This window comes from Equus przewalskii, chromosome 4 (genome assembly GCF_037783145.1).
Source record: "Equus przewalskii isolate Varuska chromosome 4, EquPr2, whole genome shotgun sequence".
In the NCBI taxonomy this organism is placed as follows: domain Eukaryota; kingdom Metazoa; phylum Chordata; class Mammalia; order Perissodactyla; family Equidae; genus Equus; species Equus przewalskii.
Genome location: NC_091834.1, coordinates 66,851,420 through 66,875,787, shown reverse-complemented (window position 1 = coordinate 66,875,787; position 24,368 = coordinate 66,851,420). Strand labels below are relative to the sequence as shown.

General features: G+C 42.9%; 1 protein-coding gene across 23 annotated transcripts in view; it reads left to right on the top strand.

Moving 5' to 3' along the window:
- ELMO1 (engulfment and cell motility 1) overlaps positions 1-24,368 on the top strand; it is a 523,658-nt gene that overhangs the window by 74,978 nt on the left and 424,312 nt on the right. For 16 of the 23 annotated variants that reach the window (XM_008536086.2, XM_070616266.1, XM_070616275.1 and 13 more), the window contains one exon: positions 15,842-15,991. The exons of 2 other annotated variants lie outside the window; for them this stretch is intronic. In XM_008536086.2, coding sequence (XP_008534308.1) covers positions 15,914-15,991 — 78 coding nt within the window. In that variant the 5' untranslated portion in view covers positions 15,842-15,913. Of the gene's footprint in view, positions 1-14,947; positions 15,031-15,278; positions 15,572-15,841; positions 15,992-24,368 lie in introns of those variants that run through there. 5 more of the 23 variants (XM_070616273.1, XM_070616280.1, XM_008536090.2 and 2 more) reach the window with 5 other exon arrangements.

The window sequence follows — 24,368 nt, the reverse complement described above, 5'->3', positions numbered from 1 at the left end:
GGATCCATAGTGGAAAGTGCTTTGAGACTCCTTCTTTGTGAGCGCTATTGGTTGGAAAAGCCTAGATTTGCTGACTTGTAGAGCTAATGTCGACCTGCTCTCCCTCTGTGCCAGGCCCTGCTCTAAGAAATTTGTGTGTGTTCGTGTCAGAGGGAGTTCAGTGCAATGGTTCAGAACACAGACTTTGGGCTGGCCAGATTGCGAACTAGCCAAATTAGTGGCTGGTTTCCTCCATGACTCCATGTCCTTATTTTTAGAATGTGGATTATGGCAGCACTTATGTCGTAGGGAGGACTGAATGAGTCAATTTACTATGTGAACTGTTCAATGGAGTACCTGGCACATAGTAAGTTATATAAGCATTAGTTATTACCATCACCATCTTATTACTCATCTCAAGAAAACTGTGAGATACATACTGTATTTTTCCCCATTTTACAGTTGCATACACTGAGGCACAGAGAGTATTTTCCCAAAGCCAGACGGCTAGGAGGCAGTGAAACTAGGATTAGAATACGTGCAATCTGAGTTCAGTCTGTGGTTGTAACTGCTGTACTCTGCTGCCTCTCAATTTAATAAGACGGAAATGGCCATGAATGTTAGAAGTAATCTGCGGTAAAGCAGATTAGGCCTACAAGGAAGAGATGAGTAAGGATTGTCTTTTGTACTAGTGGTCTGAGCTTTACCACTGCTTCCTCCAGATGAGTCTCTACACCCATTGACTTGATAGTGGTCGACAAATTGGCTGGGAGCACATCTTCTATTTGGAGTAGTCCTGGCTCAGTAAATGGCATCACCATCTATTCTGTTGTGTAAGCCAGACTCCTGGGTCACCCTTGACTGCAGCTTCTCCTTCTTCTCCTATATCCTGTCCATCATCAATTCCTGTTGATCTTTATTTTTAAGATTGCTCATAAGTCCTTCACTTTCTGCATCTCCAAAGCCGCAACTCCAGCCCAAGTCACTGCCATCAGTTGCTTTCTTACCAATCTTCACCAGTCCAGTCTGTTCTTCCTGAGGCTAATGGAAAAATACCAATCTTGTCATCTTGTGCCCTGGCTTAAAATATCACCTGTTTTGCGTTCAAATCCAGATCTGTCTGAGTCCAAAAGCTGTCCCTTTTCTTTTGCCATCTTCCCTCTATAAAGTGTGGATCAGTTGGCTTTGATTCGAAAAGCTGAAAAAAGTAAGATTCTTAGGTGTCAAATGGAATGTGGTTTTCTTTGACCTCATTCATTAAATTCATGCCTCAGATAATTAGGTCCTGGAATCTGACCCCATTACCAGACCTGTCAGAAGGACTCAAGTATTTCACATAGATTTATAATATCTGACTTTTTCTAGGCAAGGCAAATTCTGTAGTAATAGGAAAATGATAAGATGCATGATGGCCTTTTCTAATTTTTTTTGTAATCTCCCTTACTAATCTAGCTGGGTTTGTGTGTGTGTGTGGTTGTTTTCATTATTATTGGTTTGTTTTTTGCATGACTGAGTCCTTATCAAAGCAGATATTAGCAGGTTGAGTACTGAATTTGCTAGAGCTAAATGCAGATAAAAGAGAATTTTAAATCATTAGCATCCTGTTAATTTACCAAGTAAATTTTAAAAGGTACTCAGCAAACTGCCAGCACAGAGTTGGAAGTCACTGTTTTCCTCTTATCAGTTTTTTGATTTTTTTTTTTTTTTTGAGGAAGATTAGCCCTGAGCTAACATCTGCCACCAATCCTCCTCTTTTTTTCTGAGGAAGCCTGGCCCTGAGCTAACATCCCTGTCCATCTTCCTCTACTTTATGTGTGGGACGCCTACCACAGGATGGCTTGGCAAGTGGTGCATAGGTCCGCACCTGGGATCCGAACCGTTGAAACCCGGTCTGTGGAAGCAGAACATGCAAACTTAACTGCTGTGCCACCCAGCCGGCCCCTCCTCTTATGAGTTTTTAATCTCACCTTTTCCTAGGACTCGGAAACAGATTGTAGGCAAGCTCTGCCTAGGGTAGAGTGACGGGGAAATGAGCATGAAAAAAAAAAATTCCATCCAGAATGTGATCCTCGGGATGGCAGAATACATATCGGCAACCCCAGGGGATAGTCAGTTAATATTAGCTTTCAGGATAGAATTACAGGCCACTTTATCCCAAGTTTGTACTATGGTTTTACTTTTGAATAAATGTGGTAAGGGATTTCTGGGTTCATGTATGTATCTACGGAAGAGCAGTCCTTTCGTTTATCAACAATGAACACTGGCCCGTTGGATCCACTGTCACCTGGGTATTTGTGTGAAAAACTCTTCAGAGTGTAGCCACCTGTCCATGCTGATAGCATGTGCCCTGATGGTATTTTATCTTAAGGCCAATTGTAATGAACTTGTCAGAGAACCCAGAAAAATACCAGGAAAGAACAGATTTCTCTCGTGCAATCCAGGGAGTTTTGACAGAGCTTCCTAAGGTGAAGGAAATAAGAGTGAAAAATCTATAGGGTTTTGTTTTTCTTTGTTTTGCCGGGGGTGTGGGGTTGTGCCTAATAAGCAGAGGGATAAAATATCTAAAACCCTGAGAATGGGGGAAATTCGTGTTTTCTAATCACATTTTTCCTGAGAAACATTTTGAGGTTCTTCTGTTTAAAGCCAGGATATGACACCGTAGGAGTGAGCTACCTAATCTTTGGCCACTGTGCCTTAGTCCCCACTGAAATCTCAGTTTTTGGGGAGCAGCTGGGCCCAGGTCCAGCAAGCCAACCTCTTCAGGCCCCAGGTGGCTCATGCCTTCCCTCTGTCAACTTGTTGAGGGGAGCACTAGGACTTTACGGCTACTCACTTAGAGAAGAGACAACGAGGTTAGCAAGGGAGGTGGCTTGACTGATCTGTCCCTCAGACAGAGGAGAGCCAGAAGTCACTCTGCAAAGCTGGAAGGACATGCAACTGGGGAAGCTGTGCAGTGATAGCGGGGCAGGTCCCCCTCTGTGCAAAGAGCGCCCCTTTGGTCTTTCTCTAAGGACTTTTAACTGCCTCCTAACTGAAGACCACCTCCACTTTTCTTTGGAGAGAAAGCATCTAGAAGAAGTGGTGTCCCAGTCACCTCCCTGTACTCTGAGAACTTTCCTGCGAGACCTGGGCTTGTGGTTAGGAGAGAAAATGGGTCTCTTCTGTTTCCTCAGGTGATCTGCTCAGGCAATTCTCTGTGACTTCCTGCCATTGCAATGCAGGTCATCCCTCCAGCTCTTAACTCTAACCTTCCTCTTCCGATTCCTCCCAGCCCAGTCACTCATCTAGAAACTTCCATTCATCCATTAAAACCCAGGAAAATAAATGTGTCCAAATCTATAAAACCTCCCTGGACTTCAGGCTGAGTTATCATTTCCTCTCTACTCTCATAACAGTTTGTCCAGTTCTATTATGGATGCTTAAGGGAAAAAGAATTACTGTGCTGTGGGGTCTCTGTGTGTTTGACTAAAGGAGACTACAGATGCTTCACCCAGGTACCCCATGCCTGGTAAGTTAACAATAGTAATTATTATTGTTTTAATACTACAGTAGGCCCTGTTCTAATTGCTTTGCATGTTTAGTCTTCATAGAAATCCTATGAGAAGGATTCTACTGTTGCCCCAGTTTTACAGATGAGGACACTAAGTGTTAGACGTAAGTCACAGAGCTGTGGACACGGCAGAACTAGGATTAATGCCCAGGTGGACATCTGACTTCACACTAACAAGCCTGTGCTCCTCTGGAGAATGAAACCCAAAGGACCCAAATAGCGAGAACAGGGCAGAGGCTCCTGCCATCCTGTGTGAGTCTGGCGTGCGTCCTTGCCTCGTGTGTCGCTGTTCCGTATGACTAATTCTGTGCTGAGTCGTCAGGTGGAAGCCTGTGGAGGCACAGCCAGCCCTCTGCCTCTTGCAGCAGGCCCTCACTGCTAATCTGATGCAATCCAATTTCCTAGGGTGGCCTTTAGAGCTCTGCTCTTGCTGGAGGGGGGGAGTGGGGAGAAAGAAGTTTCTCATATTGTTTTTTTGATCAGCAGGTTTGGAAACTTTGAGTGGTTGGCTCACAGGATGGTGGAAAGGCTCCAGCATTTCCTGTGGCCTTGAGTCTGGGTTCTGAGATAGGGAACGGGGCCTGAGCTTTGCCTCCTCCACTGGGGAATGTCAGCAGACATCAGGGAGTGACAGGGCTTGCCTGGAGGAGGGGAGCTGGGGGAGATTAGCAGGGGGGTGGGGGGGGCAGGAGGGAAGCAGTCACTGGCATTACAGCAGCTGAAAAGGAATTTGAAAAGCAAATATCCAAAAACCAGAACAAGAGCGGAAGTGTGTGCATTAGTTTGTAAAATAATGAACTTTCCAGTTGAGATGCTGATTCCCAAAGTGTGAGAGAGCTCAGAATGAAGGGGAGAGAACCAGCGGCTCAGCTTGTTTTTGACAGAATTTCTCTGGGAGGAAGAGGAATCTGGACTAGGCCCTGCTCTCACCTCTGAGTGCCTCTGCTCCCATTTCTGTCCAATGCGACAAATGAATAGCTGCTGCTCAAAGTGCCTGAAGGTTTGCTCTGCAAGGAATTCTGGATTTTAAAAATGCGTCATTGGCTTGAGTAATCCTTCCCATTTTTTTTTTTTTGTCTCTGAGTTTGCTTTTAAGGAAGGAGTGATTCATTCATTTGTTCATTCACCTCTCTAAAAAATATTTATTGAGCTGGTATTTGCAATGCCATCTGATCAGAACTGGAAGTATAGAGATGGATCAAATATGTGATCCCTACCCTTGGGGAACTCGTACAAACTAGTCGCTTAAGATGTGGAAAGATGCTCTGGTGGTAGGTGCATTGTAAGCACCTAAGATGACAGATGCTGGGGCAGTTGCTTCTAGCTTGGGAGGCTATGGGGTCAGGGAAATCTCTCAGAGGAGCTGGCCCATGAGACTAGCTGTGAAGAATGCCATTCAAGGATTTAAAATTCCCAGTGATGGAAACTTTTGAAACCACCCCAAAGGGAGAGAAAAAGACATTCCAGGTAGAGGGAATGTTATGAATAAAGGTAGGAGGCACAAGAATTTAGCACACCCAGGAAATGGCCATCAGTTTGATGCGGAAAGAGATAGCCAACATTCGTCTCGGGGTTCTTCCTCGCCACTCAGTAGACCAGGGCACACCTGGAGAGATCCTGCCCTGGCCAGTCTGGGGCTTGGCCTTAAGTAGTGCTATCAGCAGCCCCTGCAAAAGGACTGTTGATGATCTTAAGGGAAAACCTATTTGTTGCGTCTGACTTACAGTCATTGCATATTTAGTGGGGTGGGGCACAGGGATGCAGTTGGTAGGGAAGGTGCACTGGTGGTGCTCAGAGGTAGGCTGGAGAGCCAGGCTCTGGGAGGGTTATGTGCTATAGGCCCCAAGCATCATTCAAAGATTTAAAGCAGGAAGTTCAGATTCTAGCTTATTGCAAATACAGATACTCTGTTTCTTTTGTTATTTATCGTCTGCTAGTTTGCACCGTAGAAGCTGTAGTTAATTAAATCTTTACTGTCCTATGTGAATTGGAAAGAGTTACTCAAAAGAATTAGGCTTCTTTCCTGGAGACAATCCCATAGATGCAGGTGATGATAATTCAATATGGGACTAAAGGAAAGAGTTTTCTTTGCCACTTTCCACTACATTTCTGGCCAAGACTACTTGGCAATTCTTTTTTCCTGAGAAACCAAGGAGGCAAATGGCCTCAAAGAGTCATTTCCCAAAGTGTGTCCCATGAGAAAGAAGTGCCACAAGATGCTCCATGAGAGAAAAAAAAGACTTTTCTGGACACATGCATTTGGGAAATATTGCATATTGCGTATGAAGATTTCACAGTGCACATGTATTTCATTAAAGGCCCAAGAAGTCCTGTAGTAAAGGAACGTTTTTCAAAATATGGTATAGTGATTAAAAACGTGGGGTATGGAATCAGGCAGATGTGAATTCAGTTCTGGCTAGGCCCCGTATGTGAATATAGGACTTTGGGCAAGTTACTTAATGTCTCTGCATCTCAGTTTTCTTGTCTGTAAAATGGCTTAGTAAAGGTACCTATTTCATAAGTTTGTTGTGAGAAGTATTTAGTACATGAACTAGTTAGTTCCATTATTAGCGTTATTCCATTCAATGTTTTATAAGAGATTTGACTTTTTTTTTCATTACATTAATTAATAGTATCTTAAAGAAGTGATGTTGTGTGGAAATGCCAGACTAAGACTAATTCCAGAAATGCACGCATGCCTTCTGCTAGCAGCCCAGAAGAGGAAGCGCAGGTCCTAGGTATTGAGGGCTCTGTCAGAAATGTGGACGTGCAGGCATCTGAGCTCTAGAATTGGAGAGCAAAATTAGCGTTCTCACTTGGCTGCAAAGTTAGGTTGTGTAACTTCAGTGTGTGTTTTGTGTGACAGTCATCTCTCAAGGGAATGCCAAGATTATAACTCAGGACAGTAAACAGATATGGTAGAGTTGATGTATTAGTTAGGAGTGTTTCAATTACAAGTGATGGAAACCCAGCTCAAACTCACTTAGCACAGTGGAGAATTTATGGGTTCATTTATCTAGGAAGAAAATTAGGATAGCTCAGAGAATGGGAGGAAATGGGTTAGGAGCCAGAGTTAGGACTCCTGTCCTCTTTCCTCTCTCCTCTCTCTCCTCTGTTTCTGCTTCTCCTCGCCTTGCCTCGTTCCTTGCTATTGCAGACGGCCTTTCCCCACAGGGTGGGAACATGGCTCCTGACAGCTTCAGCAGAACAACTTCCCGCAGAAAGGGAGAACTCTTTCCTTCCAGGCCTCATAGATCAATCCCCAGACATTGATTTGCTTGGATCGTGTGTCTGTCCCTTGGACCAATCACTGTTGCCAGGGAGATGGGTGCTGTCATTGGCTAGGCCTGGCCACATGCCCACTCTTGGCTAGTAGCCAGTGGGACAGGCCCTGCTACTTGAAGAAAAGAGATAGAAAAGCTCACTAGACGGACAAAAACCAAAGCTACAAGAGTTCACTAGAGCTGTGTGTGAGGGAAAAGTGCTAGAGCAAAAAGTTACAAATGTCCTCAAGTGCTATCAAGGTATTTATGTTTTTACATCGATTCCCTTTCCTGTTGGTTTTTAGCAGCTGTAAAGAAAACGCTTTTATTTCTTCAAATGACCCTTACTCAACATTTCACCTCCCTTTTTTGCATGGAAAATATTGTATCTGTGACCATTAATTCCCACTTTGTAAACTTGGTCTACATAATAACTTTAAAAAAAAATCAAGATTAGAATCAATCACCTGTGTGCCCTGGTTTTTAACTAGGGGTAATTTGTCCCCTAAGGGGACAATTTGGCAATGTCTGGAGGCATTTTGATCATCATCACTGAGGAGGTGTTACTGGCATCTGGTGCTAGGCCAAGGATGCTGCTAAACATCCTGCAGTGCCCAGGGCAGCCTCCAGCAAAGAACTGTCTGCTCCAAAATGTCAATAGTGCTGTAGTTAAGAAACTCTGCTTTAGTAGTTTCTTGAGAACAGACATCCTAATGGCAAAATGTATTACTTTACATTTTATGTATTAAAAATAAATTGGTTTTGTTTATTTTTAAAGGGCTTTTGCTTTTACTTTTTTTCTGGATGGTAACAGTGTATGAGAGAGTTTTTTTGCCTACATTCTCACCAATCAATAAGCATTTATTTCGGGGCTGGCCCCGTGGCTGAGTGGTTAAGTTCGTGCGCTCCGCAGCAGGTGGCCCAGTGTTTCGTTGGTTCGAATCCTGGGTGCGGACATGGCACTGCTCATCAAACCACGCTGAGGCGGCGTCCCACATGCCACAACTAGAAGGACCCACAACGAATAATATACAACTATGTACCAGGGGGCTTTGGAGAGGAAAAGGAAAAACATAAAATCTTAAAAAAAAAAATAAGCATTTATTTCCTACCAATATGATAGACAAAAAAAAGGTATGTTTTGTTGTTTATATTTGCATTTCTCACATTACGATTAAGGCTGACTTTTTGGTATTTATTGATCATACATTTCCTCCTAAGTTGATTGCTTTGTCTATTTTCTTTTCTTTAGGTTGTACAGGGATTTTTTAAAAAAATAAATTTACAAGAGATCATTCTTGAGGTGATTTATGTCAGTTTGGGTCATAGCTGATTTGTCTTTAAATTGTTATGGTACTTTTTGGAATGCAGAAGATTTTAAACATCTTTGTATCAAAGCATCAGCGTCTTCCTTAACCTTTCTGTCTTTAGTGTCGTGCTGGTTTGCTAGGGCAGCCATAACAAAGTAGCGCAGACCTGGTAACTTAAACAATAGCAATTTATTTTCTCACAGTTCTGGAGACTAGGAGTCTGGGATCTAAACGTGTTGGTAGGGGTGGTTCCTTCTGAGGCTTCTCTCCTCAGCTTGTAGATGGCCATCTTCTCGCTGTGTCCTCAAATGGTCATCCCCCTGCACCTGTTTGTGTCCACATTTCCTCTCCTTGCAAGGCACCAGTCAGATCGGGTCAGGCCCCACCCTAATGACCTCATTTTAACTTGATTACCTCTTTAAAGGTCCAATCCCCAAAGACAGTCACATTCTTATGTACTGGGGGTTAGAACTTCAACATCTGAATTTTGGAGGAGACACAATAATCCACAATAGGGATCATGTTAGAGCGGCCTCTGTCACCTTGAGAGTAGGTAAATATTTGGGGGAAGTTATTCAAACTTGCTAAGATTTAGTATCTTCATTTGTTTACTGCTGATAGTGCCAACTATCCCTGGGGCTGGGGTGAAGAGTAAGTGGGGAGGTATGTGTTTCAAGGGCCCAGTTGAGTGTCTACTCTCAGCTCTTGGCTGCACCCCTTTCTGCCAACTGTCCCATTGCCTCCAGGATGACAATTCAAAACGCTGTGAATGCCAAGACTTTTCTCTGCAAGATTGCAACATTCTGTAAGCCAAAGGCAGCTAGTAGCACATTTCCCCACCTGGCCAAGTCAATGGGTGGAATTATTTCTAAGACTACCATAGGCTTTGGCAACAGCATATAAGTAAACTGGAATATTGGGCTTCTGCATTTGGTTCAGTTCTCTCTTTTCCTCACTTTCTCCTGAATGCTTATGCCTTGTGCAGTGTTCCCCCATTTCTGAAGCCATAAAGCTTCCTCCTTGACCCTCTGCTGTTCTCAGAATGGCCATCAGTTCCCTAATGGAGACAGAGAATCTGAAATGGCACCCCGACTGTGTATGAGTCCATCCAGACCCTCCAGTGGGGGGGCACATGCCCACTACCCCTGCTCCATGGTCCTTTCTGTCAGTCATTGCTCACCTACATGACTTGTAAAGAGGAATATCTGTCCCTCCCTAATACGTGTTTGAGAAGGGACACGAAGACAAGGTTCAGCAAGCCTGGATAATCACAACATCCTGATTAATGTCAAGCTGGTGGCTCCTGTTCCTTACTATCTGCTTGGGTAGACAATAAGGGTGTTGAGATGTTATCAGTCTGTTTGGAATAAGAAGGATGCTGTACAAACAAGAGGAGCACAAAACTTTTATCCAGGTCTGTTTCCAGTGGGCCTTCCTGAGACACAGTGTACCAGGCAAGGCAGTGTGCTAAAAAATAAAGACTAGACAGCTCAGGAAAGACTGAGTAGTTGAAGGAGATCAGAAGATGCCTCTGCAAAATACGCCGGAGTGCATTAAAGGTTATTTTGAGCTGAAGGTAATTAAGAAACAGCACACATAGGAGGAGCTTTCTGCCCTTCTCCTTTCTACTTAAAGGCAGGACATAAATTTCCCTTTTGTAAAGGAAATGTACATTTGTAAAGGAAATTTTCATTTGTAAAGGTGTCTTCCTCTCCCAAACCAGGAAGAAAACTACTCCAGAGACAACTCTTATCCCATGAGAGGACTCAGGACTGCATGATGAACCTTACCATAAACCCATTGTCACCATACATTTCCAAGTCACCTTTCCACAGCATATCTCCTGCAAAAGCCCCAAACCCCTTTTCCTTCATCTAAACTCTTCTCTACACTTTATCATCTCTTGTTAAGATGGTATATAAGCTCCAAGTTCTAACCACCTCTGAGTTACTCATTACTGAGTTCTCCTGCACGAATGTGCATTGCATAAGTAAATAATCTGTTTTTTACCCTCCTTTTAATCTTTCTTTTGTTAGTTTAATTTGCAGTCCTCAGCTACTGAACTTAAGAGGGTTGAAGAAAGGTTTTTTCCCCTCCTCTACATAGTACAGAGAGAATGAATGAAAGGCTGTTTTCAGTGGGGTGCCACTTTCAGAGGCCCTTTCCCTCTCTATCTAACCTGAATGCCAAGGGAAAATGTTGTCTATTTCTTTTTCTATCAGGGATCACTCAACGTTTAAAATATGGGACTAGCACTCCCTCCTCTCTAGCCCCATAATCATTATAAACCTATTATCTGTCTCCAATAGATACTGATGGCCAGTGGGGCAGAGGACAGCTTTCCTGGGGAGGGAGAAAGGGATGGAGGAGTTGAAGCAAATCGTTTCTCCAGCTGTTCAGTGTTTCTTTCCCATTGATCTGCCTTTTGGCCTCTCCTGGCCCATCTGTCAGGCTCTTTCAGTGCAGTTGTGGGGGCACACGGTTCACCCGGGCGAGCCTGTTAGTTTTCCCATGACACAGCTTCTGGAGGAATATTCTTATAGACTTGATTTTGTTTTTTCTCTTAATAGGTTTTGCTGGTGTAATGGAGAGATTAGAAATAGGATAAGAGGGTTTAAAGTCATTATAGGGACCCAAAGCTAAAACTCTATGGAAAATTAAAAAAAAAAGCATCAGGTATTCAGGAACTTTATGAACCTAAGATCTAACCAAGCTGCCTGGAAAAACATGTAGACATGTAACAGATCTTTAAGAGACTACAGTGAGGTGTGTTTCTAACATGAACAGAGACTTGGAGAACTTTGGGCACAGAACAATGTGTAGAGGTAGACAGATTTCTAGATGGGAATCAAGTAGTTTCTCGCCAGCAGAAACATGACCCAAAGCTAAGAAGGAGGGGCTGGCCCTGTGGCCGAGTGGTTAAGTTCACGTGCTCCACTTCGGCGGCCCAGGGTTTCGCCAGTTCGGATCCTGGGTGCAGACATGGCACAGTTCATCAGGCCATGCCGAGGCGGTGTCCCACATGCCACAACCAGAGGCACTCACAACTAGAATATACAACTATGTACTGGGGGGCTTTGAGGGAGAGGAATAAAAAATTCTAAAAAAGGAGATTGGCAACAGATGTTAGCTCAGGTGCCAATCTTTAAAAAAAAAAATAGCTGAGAAGGAGACATTCAGCAGAAAGACAAAGAAAAAATTTCAACCGCTTGCTCAAGGGTTATGGAGTCACATCTAACTACCTTGTGGACTTTAGTAACTAACTCCCAAGTAAGAAGCGATTCCTCTATCTCATTTAATTCCCTCAACTAGAAACAAGCCATTTGACATGCGCGTGAAGGTTGTAGAATCTTAACCTTAAAAGTGGAATAAAGTAAATCAATCAGCAGGCCAGTGGGAACATTGTAGAATTCTCCACCCGTCCATTCCCTGGTTACCTCTAGGGACTTTATAGTTACCTTAAAAGGCAGCATGGTTGGAATGTCTATCCTGATGCATAGACTTCCCTTTAGTTCTTAAATTTTAGTTTGCATAAGAATTATTATATCAGGCTGTTGAAACAAGTTCAAGTAGCTTATATTTACTGGGCAATTTTGACAACAGTAGACTTGGTTTTACTGCCAGGAGCTCTGATGAGATGTTGGTTGTGGAGAGGATGTATTCAGCCGACAATCACGTACTAAGTACCCGCTGCACCCTGGTGATGAAACTGTGATCAGGATGTGCATCCTGGCCTTGGAGTGCTCCAGGTGTGGTGGGGAGAAGTTGACCAGAAGAGTCAAGTGCCATGAGGACTGTGCTGGGGAAGCAAAGGACACTAGGAGATTGAATTTGTTGTCTGAAGATTGAAAAATATCTTTCCATCTCAGTTATGCCTGACCAAGCATTGGACCTGCGTGTTAATGTTTCTTGAGGAGTCTGATGAGACACCATTTGTCTTGTGTCAAGTTCAGCGATGGGTTGCCCCGATCGTTAGTAATCTGCCCAGAGGGCTTGGCAGCTCACAACTTAACCAGAGGATGATTTTGCCCCTCAGAGGACATTTGGCAATGTCTGGACACATTTCTGATTGTCATGACTGAGTAGGGGGAGAGTGGAGGCCAGGAATGCTGCTAACCATCCTACAGTGCCCATAACAGAGGACTACAGCCCCAAATGCTAACTGTGCCTCGAATGAGAAAGCCTGAGCTAGAAACTCCCTTCCCTAAATTTCCTCAGAAGCAGCAGTGACTATATATAGAAGCCTTGAGAGCTAACTGTTCCCTAATGGAAATATAAATTCAAGAGGATAAAATGTGAGCTTCTGAGGATAATGATGTGGACCAGATTATTCGTTGTGCAATTGTACACCTGACTCCACCCCATGGACCCTGGCTGCGCCCCATCCGTGCTGTTTGTTAATGTGGGGAAAACTGATGAGATTTAATTGGGCTCAGTTAAGTGAATTCCCCGGGGATGTCCCGGCCTCTTTGCTTTCTCAATAGCTGCTTTGTACTCTGTTCCTTTCTTGTTCTCCACGGAGATGCAGGGAGAGCCACGTTATTGTATTTCTCACCTGTTTAACAGGTTTCCTCTGAATGGCCTTTGAGAAATAAATGCCAGTTAAGCAGGAAGTGTGCTTGGCCTTTGATTCCTGGATAGTTAGATGACCTCTTTCGCTGTAACTCTAGACTATTTTGTGTAGAAGTGGGAAGAGGGCACTCAAAATGCATTTTAATTTTCATTATCTATTCTCTTGTCCCCCAAGATTGTGTGTTCTTCATCTGAATGGTGTTACCTGATATTCAGACTGAGTCTGTTTTCACATTAGAGCCTGTTTTCTTAATTCTTATTTTAGGGTGTATAATTGAATCCAGATCCTGAATTGAAGTGATGTGGTACAGATATGATACATTGTCCTTAGAATTCTCAAGTGAACAAAAGAATGTACAGACTATGACGAAAAAGTGCCCAGTACAGCTTGTCTGCTTGTATTTGCACATAAAAGACTCGATAATTATTTAACCAGTCCCTCTTGTTGAATATTCAATTGTTTACAAGTTTTGAGAATTAAAACCAAAATAGTAATTGGCATTGTTATGGTTAAGTTAACAATCATTTCTTGGGGAAACATCCTAGAAAAATAAAATTACTTACAGAGAATACAAAATTTTAAGGCTTTTGGTACAATTTGTCAAAAGTACCTCTGGAAAATTGTACCAGTTTAGACTCTGAATAGATGTAAATGGACATGAACTGTCTTCCTTAGAAGTCACAAACGAAGAGATGTGGTAGAAGTGTCTAGGGGGTCAAGAGTACAGTGAATGAACCTACTAAGTTATGACACAATAACTATTGGAACTCATTGCTGTATTATTTTTGCCCTTACTCACTTGCCTTTGGCCACCTGCCTGTTTCAGAAACATACCAGGCATGCTTCTGCCTCAGGGCCTTTGCACTTGCTGTTCCCTTGGCCTATAACATGATTTCTCCAGACATCTGCATGGCTCACCTCCTCAGCCATCAGAGGTCTTTACTCAAATGCTGCCTTCTCAGTGAAGCCTTCCCTGATTTCTCTATTTAAAATTGTATTCCTGACCCTCCCACACAGGTATACTCACATGCTTCCAATTCTCTTCCCTTCTTCTTTTTAATCCATATTCCTTTGATGCCATCTAACATGTAGATTTGCTGCTGTGTCCCCAGCACTGAGAATAGGCCTGGTATAGAATTGGGCTCAATAATTATTTGTTGAATGAGCAACTGAACCAACGCTTTGTAATCTGCTCTTGCTGGTTAGCACTGATTGGCTCCACCGCAGGCTTCCCTCATCATTGTTGACCAAAGGAGCAGCAGTTTTGGTTCATTTCCTTTACTTGTCATCTCTGGTAGCATTAGTTATTTATATAACTGCCATTGTTAACTCTGCTGTCTCTATCGTCTCAGAGATGTCCAACTGCCACTGAGATCTGGGATAGTAACTGACAAGGCCTACTGTGGTCTGATAAAGAACCAAAGGCACAAATTTGATTAGAATCTTCATACAGAGATCAATTTCTAACAAAAGACCAAGAACCCCGTAGAATAAAGGCAGAGGATTTGGACAGTTCACAGAAAAGTAAACATGGGACTTTGCCTCTTTATGTTTGCCCTCATTCACAATAAAAGAAATACGCTGAGATATATTTTTCTCAATGTGTTAGGAGTGCAAAAGTTCAATCTGTTGGTGAAGCTGTGTGTAAATAGGCAGCCTCATCCATTGATCAAGATAGCATAGATTGGTAGAAGTCCTGTGGAGGGATATTTGGCAAAGCCTATCAAAATTTAGGACCATGTTCTGGCCCGGTGGCGCGGCGGTTAAGTTTGCACACTCTGCTTCCGCTGCCCGGGCTTTGCCGGTGTGGATCCTGAGTGCGGACCTATGTATGCACCATTTATCAAGCCATGCTGTGGCAGGTGTCCCACATATAAAGTAGAGGAAAATGAGCACAGATGTTAGCTCAGGGCCAATCTTCCTCAAAAAAAAAAAAAAAAAAAGACCAGGTATACTCTTTGACCCAGCAATTTCACTTCTGTGCGTCTATCCTAAGGATGTACTTGCACAAGTGCAAAATGATGTGTGCATAAGGTTATTTAGCACAGCTTGTTTATAATAGCCAAAGGTAAGATGAGGACTAGTTCATCAGAGTATATTTCCCTACAAAGAACTATTCTGCTATGCAGCTGTAAAAGGACCCAGGATGCTCTATTTGAACTAACATAGAAAGATTTAGAAGATACACGAAATGAAAAAAACAGGGTATATAGGTTGCTGCCTTTTATATAAGGAAAGGAGAAAATGTAATATATTTTTGCTTTTGCCTTAGATACATGAAAAAATCCTGGAGGAATATATAGGAAACTAATAACAGTGGACAGCTGGAGGGATGGGAGTACAAGTGGATATTGGGTAGGTGCGTGACTTTGGGAGGAGCGTGATTCTGCATTGTAGATCTTCCCACACACAGACACGCACATTCAAGTTTTGAGTCACATGAGTATTTCACCTGTTCTAAAATGTTAAGTAAAAAAAATCCTAAAAGAAACGGGGTAGTCCAGGAGAGGTGGCAGAGGGTAATCTTACTCCCTTTGTGTAAGCAGCACTGTTCATTCTGATGAGGATTCAAGGTCTGTTCTCAAGGCTGTACTAGCCACGCCAGTTAATTTTCGCCCCTGGCTAAAGGTGCTTTGTGTGCACTGGCCTTCGGGAGGGAATGTGTGTGTGCCTGTGTGTGGACCTTGGGGCATTTCTCCTTCCTCATGATATCCTGGTTGCTATAGAGCGGAACTCTATTTGTGACACACACAAAACACTTTAAAGAAATGCTGCTTCCTGACCATGACTTCCTGGGCAATCTGTCTTTCCGGAGCCTGTTGAGCGCGAGGAGTTTGCGTGCATTCTGGACAGAGTGAGTCCAGAGCCTGGGCACCGTTGGGAGCAGAACCTGGTGGTAAGGGACACTTTGCTTTCTACGGAAGACTGGGGCAAGGTGTGCCTCGCCAGGGCCGCGACTCTTGGCAGCTTTGACTCTAGGGGTTTGGCACCCTCATCTGTCGTTTCTCCTCAAGGGCTGGTGGTGCAGTGGCGCCCTGTGTCTTGTGCACCCAGAGCCGTTTCTTGTACCTAAACCACCAGTGAAAACAGGAAGTGATGAAGCAAAATTCGCCCGGCCTTTGCACTGTGATCGACTTTTCTTTCTCTTTTTGTCATTCCTCATTAGGTCTAGACACGTGCTGCCATCTGCACTATAGGATCCTGGTTCCACTGACTTTGGACATTCTCGGGGTTTACCATGCCGCCACCTGCAGACACTGTCAAGGTGGCCATAGAATGGCCGGGCGCCTACCCCAAACTCATGGAAATCGATCAGGTTAGTAATGCTGGCTGCAGTTTGGCGATTGTTTGCAGTTTCTGTTCTATTCTGGAATTTTCACAGACTCTGGATAGCTCATTTTTCCCCTTTCTCTTTCTGGCTGTGTTGAAAAATCTCTGCAATAATAGTTGCAGTGTATGTGATTACTGTACCATGTGCAGTGGCGATGCATGGGGTTTTCATACTCGTCCAACATCTACTTGGATTGTGTCAATACAGGGTTTGTGCCTGAAGCTGTGAGGGAGGCAGGACGGACAAGTGGCCTGGGCTCCGGGCAGTTGACACCGTGGAGGCTGTCCCAGAACTGCCTGGCAGGGACTCCTGAATACGTGCAGATTGTTTTATCATAGGCAACACAAAACTTAATTTTTTGACTCACCTTTCTCTTTGATTTTTGCAGAAGTAGCCAACAAGTACATTATAGTGACAGCTTGATAATGAAATTAGTATAGAGGGGCTCAGGTTTGGATCCTAGCCAACTGTAATTTTATTATTAATGTGAGATGCACTGTGTCTAGTATATTGTCTGGAATGTAATAAATGCTTAATAAATATTTACTGAATGAAATAAGAATATTTTAAAAATGGTCTGACCTATAAAGGTGTCCTTTTGCTTGGATCTTGACCATTTTACTGTTTGATTACAAGTTATCTCAGGAAGGTTGCTTTTGTCATTTGAGAGTAAATGATTTAAAGAAAAAAAGGGTTGAGGCTTAATGTACACTTAAGGGAAATTAGGGTACCATGGCAACTCCACTTTTTATTTATGTTCTCGGTACTATTTTATGATTACGATCTACACTTTTTTTTTCCTGGTCAGATTTTATTATCTGGTTGAAGACCACTGCAAGAGTTATGTGTCATTGGGTGGATCCAAAGGACTCATTAAAACAAATTGTGAAGGTCAAATCAGAATTAGTGGAGCTTGAGCATGAATGAAAAAGGGTGAATTTTTAGGATTGTTGTCAAAAAAAGGTGCCCTCAGACCAGCACATCATTGTCATTTTAACTGCTCTTGGAGCTAATTTTTATGTGACTCTGGAAGTACCCCAGGCAGATAGAGAAGCCCACTCAGTCGTGTTATAGACATTTGTCCAAATAGCTAGAGATGTTTATCCTTTTTCACGTGCTGTTTGAGAGAGGATACCAGTTGAATTTTACTTTAAAATGTGTCTGGGACTACTTGGTGCAGACTAAATGGAGTTAGGATTACGTTTGGCTACAACCTAAGAGAACAATGGCTTCAACAAGATAGAAGGTGGTCTCTCACATCCGCATGGCAGTCCTGGGCTGGTGTGATGCTCCAATGTCGTGGACCCAGGTCCCCTCTGTCTTTCTTGCTTTGCCTTCTCCATATGTGGGGCTAAGGACCAGTTGCTTGGGCATTATCTGGGAGCTCATTAGAAATGCAGAGTCTCAGTCCCTACCCCGGAGCTCCTGACGCAGGATCTGCATTTTAACAAGATCCCGGGGGATTCCTATGTGCAGTGGAGTCTGAGAAGTGCTGAGCTGGATATCTGGTGCCCAGGCCTGAGTCCTCATCTGAACCACCTGGGGCAGTTGTTCAAATGTTCTTGGGGGTCCCATCCCAGGAGATTCTAAGTCAGTGGTTCAGGTGAACTATTTCCTTTTGATTCTGCCATGCCTGCTGGTATTCAGCACTTCTGCTTTAAGACAGCAGCTCTTGATATAGGCTCTTAGGGGACAGTGGGGTCAGTTTCCTCTGCCTTTAGGAATGGCCTTTGCTGTGTGTGTGTCTTAATGTTTTACAAATAATCTTTTTATTTTGGAACAATTTTAGATTTAAGAAAAACGACAGAGATTGTATAGTTTCCATATGCCCTTCACTCAGCTTCCCCTAATGTTAACATCTTAATAGAACTGTGGTACATTTGCCAAAACTCGGAAATTAACAATGGTACGTTACTAGTAAACTAAGCTACAAACCTCATTTGGATTTCACCAGTTTTTCTACTAATGTCCTTTTTCGGTTCCAGGATCCAATCCGGGAGTACCAACGACATTGTAATATAGATATCAAATTTCCTCAGTCTTTGACAGTTTCTCAGTCTTTCCTTGCTTTTCATGGCCCGATAGTTTTGAAGAGTAACTTTATTTTGATACACTTTCAAACAGAGAAATGGAAAGAATACTACAAAGAATTCCTGTCTACTTTTTATCCAGATTCACTAATTGTTAACGTTTTGCTTCATTTGCTTTATTGTTTTCTCTATTTTTTCTCTCTCTCTCTAATATATATCCTTTTTCTGAACCATCGGAGGGTGATTTTGGAGGCATCATCTCCCTTTACCCCTAAATACTCAGTGTGTGTTTTCTAACAACAGAATTTCTAAGAACAAAATTATTCTCTTACATAACTAGTCTCTTTATAAAAGCCAAGAAATTGAGCATTAGTTCAACACTATCATCTGATTCAGAGTGCATGGTCCGTGCTCACATTTCATCAGTTGTCCCAATAAAGTCGTTTGTAGGTGTTTTGCCCACAGTCTGACCTTCCTCCGGGACATGTATTACATTTATTGTCGTGTTTCTCTGGTCTCCATTGTTCTGGAATGGTTGCTCAGTCTTTCTTCATCTTTTGTGGCCTTGACAGTTTTGTAGAAGACAGGACAGCTATTTTGTGAAATGTCCTTCAGCTTGGGTTTCTCTGATGCTTCCTCCCAATTAGATTCAGGTTTTGCGTTTTTGACAGAAGTACCAGAGGCATGATACTGTGTTTTTCTCCGGGCATCGTATCAGGAGGCACGTGATGTTGCCTTGTCTCATTCTTGGTGATGACTCTGGATTTACAGATGCAGATATTGAGGTTCATAGCTTTTAGGTGATTTGCTAGTCCGTGAGACCAGGACACAACCCGGGCCTCCCTTACTCTGAAGACTGAACTTTTAAACAGTTGGCTAAATTGGAGGCCTCCTGAAAATGCCACGTGGAGACCCACACAAAGAGGAGAACCCCAGCCCCTGTTGCCCTGCAGTGGCTGAAGTTAGAGACTCATGGCAGTGCTGGTGTCAGGTGTTTTTCCTCCAGTCGGAAGTTGCCACAAGAATTGGAAATGTTTTTGCACACACAATGAAGACTCGAGCAATGACTATTACATGTTTTCTCCTAATCTTTTACCTTGTTTGGTAAAGTTCACATAACCTCTCCCTCTCCCCTTGCATGTTATCTTTGTTTAGAGAATTCTTTGCTCCTTTTGAACCTGGATAGCTATTATTTCACTAAAAGATCTTTCCAGAAGTTGGGCTAGGCGTCACTGCCCCGTGTTCTCCCGAAACTTTGAGTATTCCTCCATTTATCTCATTGTGTTGTCACTGTCTATCCACTTAAACTAGTGGTCTTCAACCTTGAGTGTGCCCACGAATCACCCAGGGAGCTTGTGGAAAAGGTGCTTTCCCAGCCCAGCTGCAGAGATTTTGATTCTGGGTGCCAACGGTGGTCCCTCAGTCTGGTTTGTGATGAGCACCAGGTGAGTCTGATGCAGGGGCTCCCACATCTCCTGAGGCAGGGGCTCCTGATCAACAGTTGTGAGCCTGTGAGTTGCTTCGTCTTTGACTGCTGCTTCTTTAGTGCCTGCTGCATAGTCCTTGTTTAATAAATGGATATTTAATGAGTGAACAACTGGGAGAGGGAGCTTCCTGCGTGGGGAGCACTTCTGCTCAGCCATGCTCTAACCTTGCCCGTTGGGCTCAAGGGGGTGTCTGCTTGGAAGTGGACTGGTTTATCTTCTTTGTAAATTTTGAGGAGAAAACTCTGTGTTTGTACTCAGCAGGAAAAGCCCTAGGAGCTTTCCACAAGTAGAGTTTGCTGTATCATATGAGGTTGTCGAAAGAATTGTCAGCTAGCTCGTTTGTTCGTGGCTTCTGTCCCGGCTTTCGCTGTCTATTGTTGGGTTTCAACCTCAGGAGCCACTTGAGGCTGAGTGGTGGTTGCTGATACACCAAGTCTAAAAGGCTGCCCGTCCACTGTTCTTGTTAAGTATTTAGTGAACAGCATATTTCCCACTCAAAGGTGTAGAACCACCAACACTTTGACAAGAGGCAGCTGCCGAGATGCAGTGTGGCCTCACAGGTGCAGTGCGGGCTCTGGGGACATTTAAACTTGAGTGTGAGCCCTAGAGCCCCCCTCTCTCTGATAATAATTTGCCACTTTTATGATCATTGTCAGGATTAAAGAAAATGTATGAAAAGAATGTAGGACCTTGCTGGTTCAGAGTAATTCCTCCATAAAGGCAGCCATTATTGCTGCTAGTTCAAGCAAGTTCTCAGTAGATTAGAAAATAAGATGCTCTGGTTTTCTTTTTTACCTGCTCTCCCATCGTGAACAGATTTCCCCCCTTCCTCCTTCTTTCTCTGCCTTCCTTTTTAAATGTTTACGAAGGAGAGAAAATTAAAGGGTAAGAGGGAGGCATCACCTAGTAATAAAGGAACATGCTAACTGGACTAATATTCATGCTGTGGAATATTCACTGGCTCCCTAGTACTCCTCCATGATATTTTCTTCCATCTCTTGGTCACTCCCCAATGTTCTGGCAGCAGTTCTTCTATCCCCTGCACATGCTCTTCAGGCCTCCAGTTTCTCCTGCCTCTACCCTGCCCCCACGTGCCTTTCTTTCCAAGGAGCACACTTAGGCTAGAAAGCTACCACTCCTATCCGTGCCTCAGAACTTCTCTGCTTATGTATTTGCATGCTCCACAGACCACTGGATGCCCTTGTCTCCTGCCGTCCTGTCTTCTTTTTCCACTGCCAGCAGAGGAGGGAAGAGGTGGCTCCACTTCCTTCCCAGGGCATTTAGCCTGTCCTAACCCCCATCTCTTTTTTGCACCTGTGTTTTAAGCCATCCTTTCCCCTTACCTGAGGCTTTGCCTCGTCAGCATCCTCTTCATTTGTTCTTTTCTCCTTCTCTGCCTTCAACAGTAAGCTCTTCTATACCTACCTTGGAAAATCCTCCTCTTGACCTAGTAACTCTCTTGCTAGTTCAAAACTTATTTTCTGTCTTTCCATTCCAAGCAGATTTGAATGTTGTCAGTATATGCCATCTATGTTGCTTCAGTATCCACTTAATCTTAGAGTGAAGAACAATTTTCCTCTCTCTAGAGCTGCCCTCTTTGATGGCAATATTACCTTCTGGTTTGCTAAGTCAAGTGGTCTTCACTCTGCCTTGGTTGGCCTTGCCCTCTTGTTTAAACTTGGCAAAGCTCCTCATTCATATCTTCTTAAACCACTGCTCCCTTCATTAAGCTTCAGTTCTGAGAATCTTCCTCCTTATCTGATTAGTCTTTGTGAGGTTTCTTCGTGGTTCCATGTCCTTCTCCTTTTGTCTAAATCAGTCACAACCTCAGTACTTAGCCTTCTGGTCTGTGTGTTCGCTGTTGGCTCTCTTTGTCTCAGATTCCATGTTCTCTTGTGGATTTAAGTGTAACTTCTATGTAAATAACACCAGCTTTGGTCACCAGCCTGGCCCACTAGCTGGCCACCAGTTCATCTCTTTGTTTGATGGATGTGTTATTCCCCTGTTTAAACCTTCATGTGCCTACAGGATATAGGCAAATTGTTGGTGAAACTGCCCAGATGAGAACTAGAAGAAAGGGAGTCAAACAAGTGTTAACAACTTTTGGAAGTTATTTCAGGTAGAAGATGGGTCATTAAATGTGTTATTTATGGCAAAAAGCATATAAACTCCATCCTCTCCATACAAGGAGATAGATCTCTACTCAAGAAAAGCTAATGTGGGCCAGCTTGGGAGGCAAGGGGTCCCTATCATCTCTATTATGTGTGCATCAGAAACAGACTTGGATTTGCAGCTGCATATCCTGGATGATTCTTGAATTTCTAGTGTTCCTGATTCTCAAATCGGATTCCTTCACTTGGCTTCGTGTCCTTGCATGAATTCCCTATGCGTTATCCAGGTTCAAAGTGCCTGCAGGGCTGCCTGCAGGTCTCAAGTACCCTCTCATTTTGTAGAAGCTGCCCCTTTAGCAGTGTGCCTTTTGACACACCTCTTTTTCATCTCTTGCAGTTCGTTTCTAACTGTCAGCCTGCTCGAATTTCTCCTGCCTTCTCTTCAGCTCTCCACTCCTGTAAATCCTGGCTTTGCTAAGCATGGTAGAGAGGCTCCTTTGTTCTCAAACTTTTTTGAGCCTGTTATAAGGCAGGCATTTCTCCATCCTTCTAATTTCTTGTACCATTTTCTTTCCCTGTAGCTTTTATTTATGGTTACTATAATCTGCGGATAATGTTCTTTACATGTTTTTTATGTACCCACATCTTTTGAAGTAGATTATGAGCTCCTGGTGCTCAGCCCGTGTTTTACATACATTTGTATCTTGTGCTCCATCACATTGATCTCCACTTCTGTGGGTCCACTTTAGGTTGGAATTGTGAACAGTAAAGATAAGAATAAAACGTTTGGTATTCTCCATTCTCCAAACAGAAAAATTATAATAGCATCCTCTCCCCGTGTATGGTTGGGGATTTTATTTCTCTAAAAGAAACGTAGCTACATGTGTTTTTAGTCAAGTGTGTACAAAATGATTGCCTGCAGTTTTCCCTCAACTATCCTATTTCTGTAGTCTATTTAAGATGTAATTCGATGTACATAAATGTGATTTACCAGGACCTTTATAAAGTGCATCAATAGCACGAAGCACAATTAAGTTTTTGTGCTTGAAATGGGGGTTTTGCTTATTCTGTACATAATAATAATAGTAGGAGTAATAATAGCCTGTGCCATCTAATCACCACATACCACATGCCAGGCAGTGTGCTAAGTGCCCTGCACGGAGTATTTCATCCCCTCACTACAGCCCGACAAGGCAGTTTTTAGACTTCCTAGTTCATAGTTGTTCAGGGGTTTGTTCATTTGCCTAAGATCACACAGCTAGGAAGCTACTGATTTGAGCACAGTACTGTGTGACACTAAAACCCAGCCAGTTTCTCCTAAATCATAAATCTGTTTGGTAGTTCTTTTAAAAATTATTTTATTTCAGCTTTATTGAGGTATAATTGACATATAAAATTATAAGATATTTGAAGTGTATATTGTGGTGCTACATATATACATAGTAATACATATATACAATGTGAAAGGATTCCCAGATCCAGTTAATTAACTTATTTATGTTTGTTTTTTTTGTGTGTGTGAGAACATTTAAGTTCCACTCTGTCAGCAAATTTCAATTATACAACTGTGTTATCAACTATTGTCACCAAATTTATACATTAGATCCTCAGACCTCATTCATCTTGCAGCTGAAAGTTTGTACCCTTTTTTCAACCTGTCCCTATTTTCCCACCCCGAGCCCGACAGCCACTTTTCTACTCTCTGTTTGTATGCGTTTGCTTGTTTTTTTAGATTCCACATATAAGTGATACTATGTAGTAGTATTTGTCTTTCTCTGTCTGACTTATTTTACTTGTTGGGTAATTCTGTTCGAGTCTCTCCATCTCCATGCCCCTACTTAAGTGTTCCCACTGGTAACACCAGCATGATTTGAGCATATATCATTGCCATCTTGCCTACTACATCCATTAATGGTGTGACTTCCAGGGACACATTGAGTTATGAAGCAAAGACTATATTTCCTCAAAAATTAAGGAAAACATGGTGAGTGGTCTGGTTTTTACAGAAGGAGCCCAACTGAAGCGAGAAAGAGCCTTGAAAGGCTGGTTTCTTTGGGGCTCGACGTTGGGAGGGGCGGTTTGGCTGGTGCCTGTGAGTGTGGACTTTGGGTAGACAGATTTGGACTCAAAATCTGGGCTGCCACTTAAGTGCTGTGTGACTGGGGTTGAGCCTGCTGCTTTGTAAAAGGAGGAATTGGCAATAGTCATACATCCTTCCTTATGTTGTCAGGATTCAGTGAGATGATCACTCAGTTCTCTGCTTAATAATGGTAACTGTTAGGAACCCATTATGACTTTTTCAGAGTGGTACATAGAATAGAACAAGCTTCTTGTGTTTCAAGCAAGACCGGAACCAATAATGCAGACTTTCTCTTAAATGCATTAAATCCATCTCTTTAGCCTGAAAACCTGTAATTTCCAAGACATTTAAATATTGAGAGCCTGGTGAACTAAAACGACAGTTGAGTTTCAAATGAAGAGTTTTGAATTCAGATCTTTAAGATCACATAGAATACACAATATGAATGTACTTAATAACAATGAACTGTACATTTAAAAATGGTGAATAATGTAATTTTTATGTTATTTTACCACAATAAAAAAAGAGAGATACCATAGAATCAAGAAAATGAGACTGAATTTCTGGAAAGCGAGGTTCCAACCTCGCACTGCAGAAATGAAAAGTCATGTAATTTTCCTGACCCATTCTTTCCTGCGTGGTTGGATTACATCA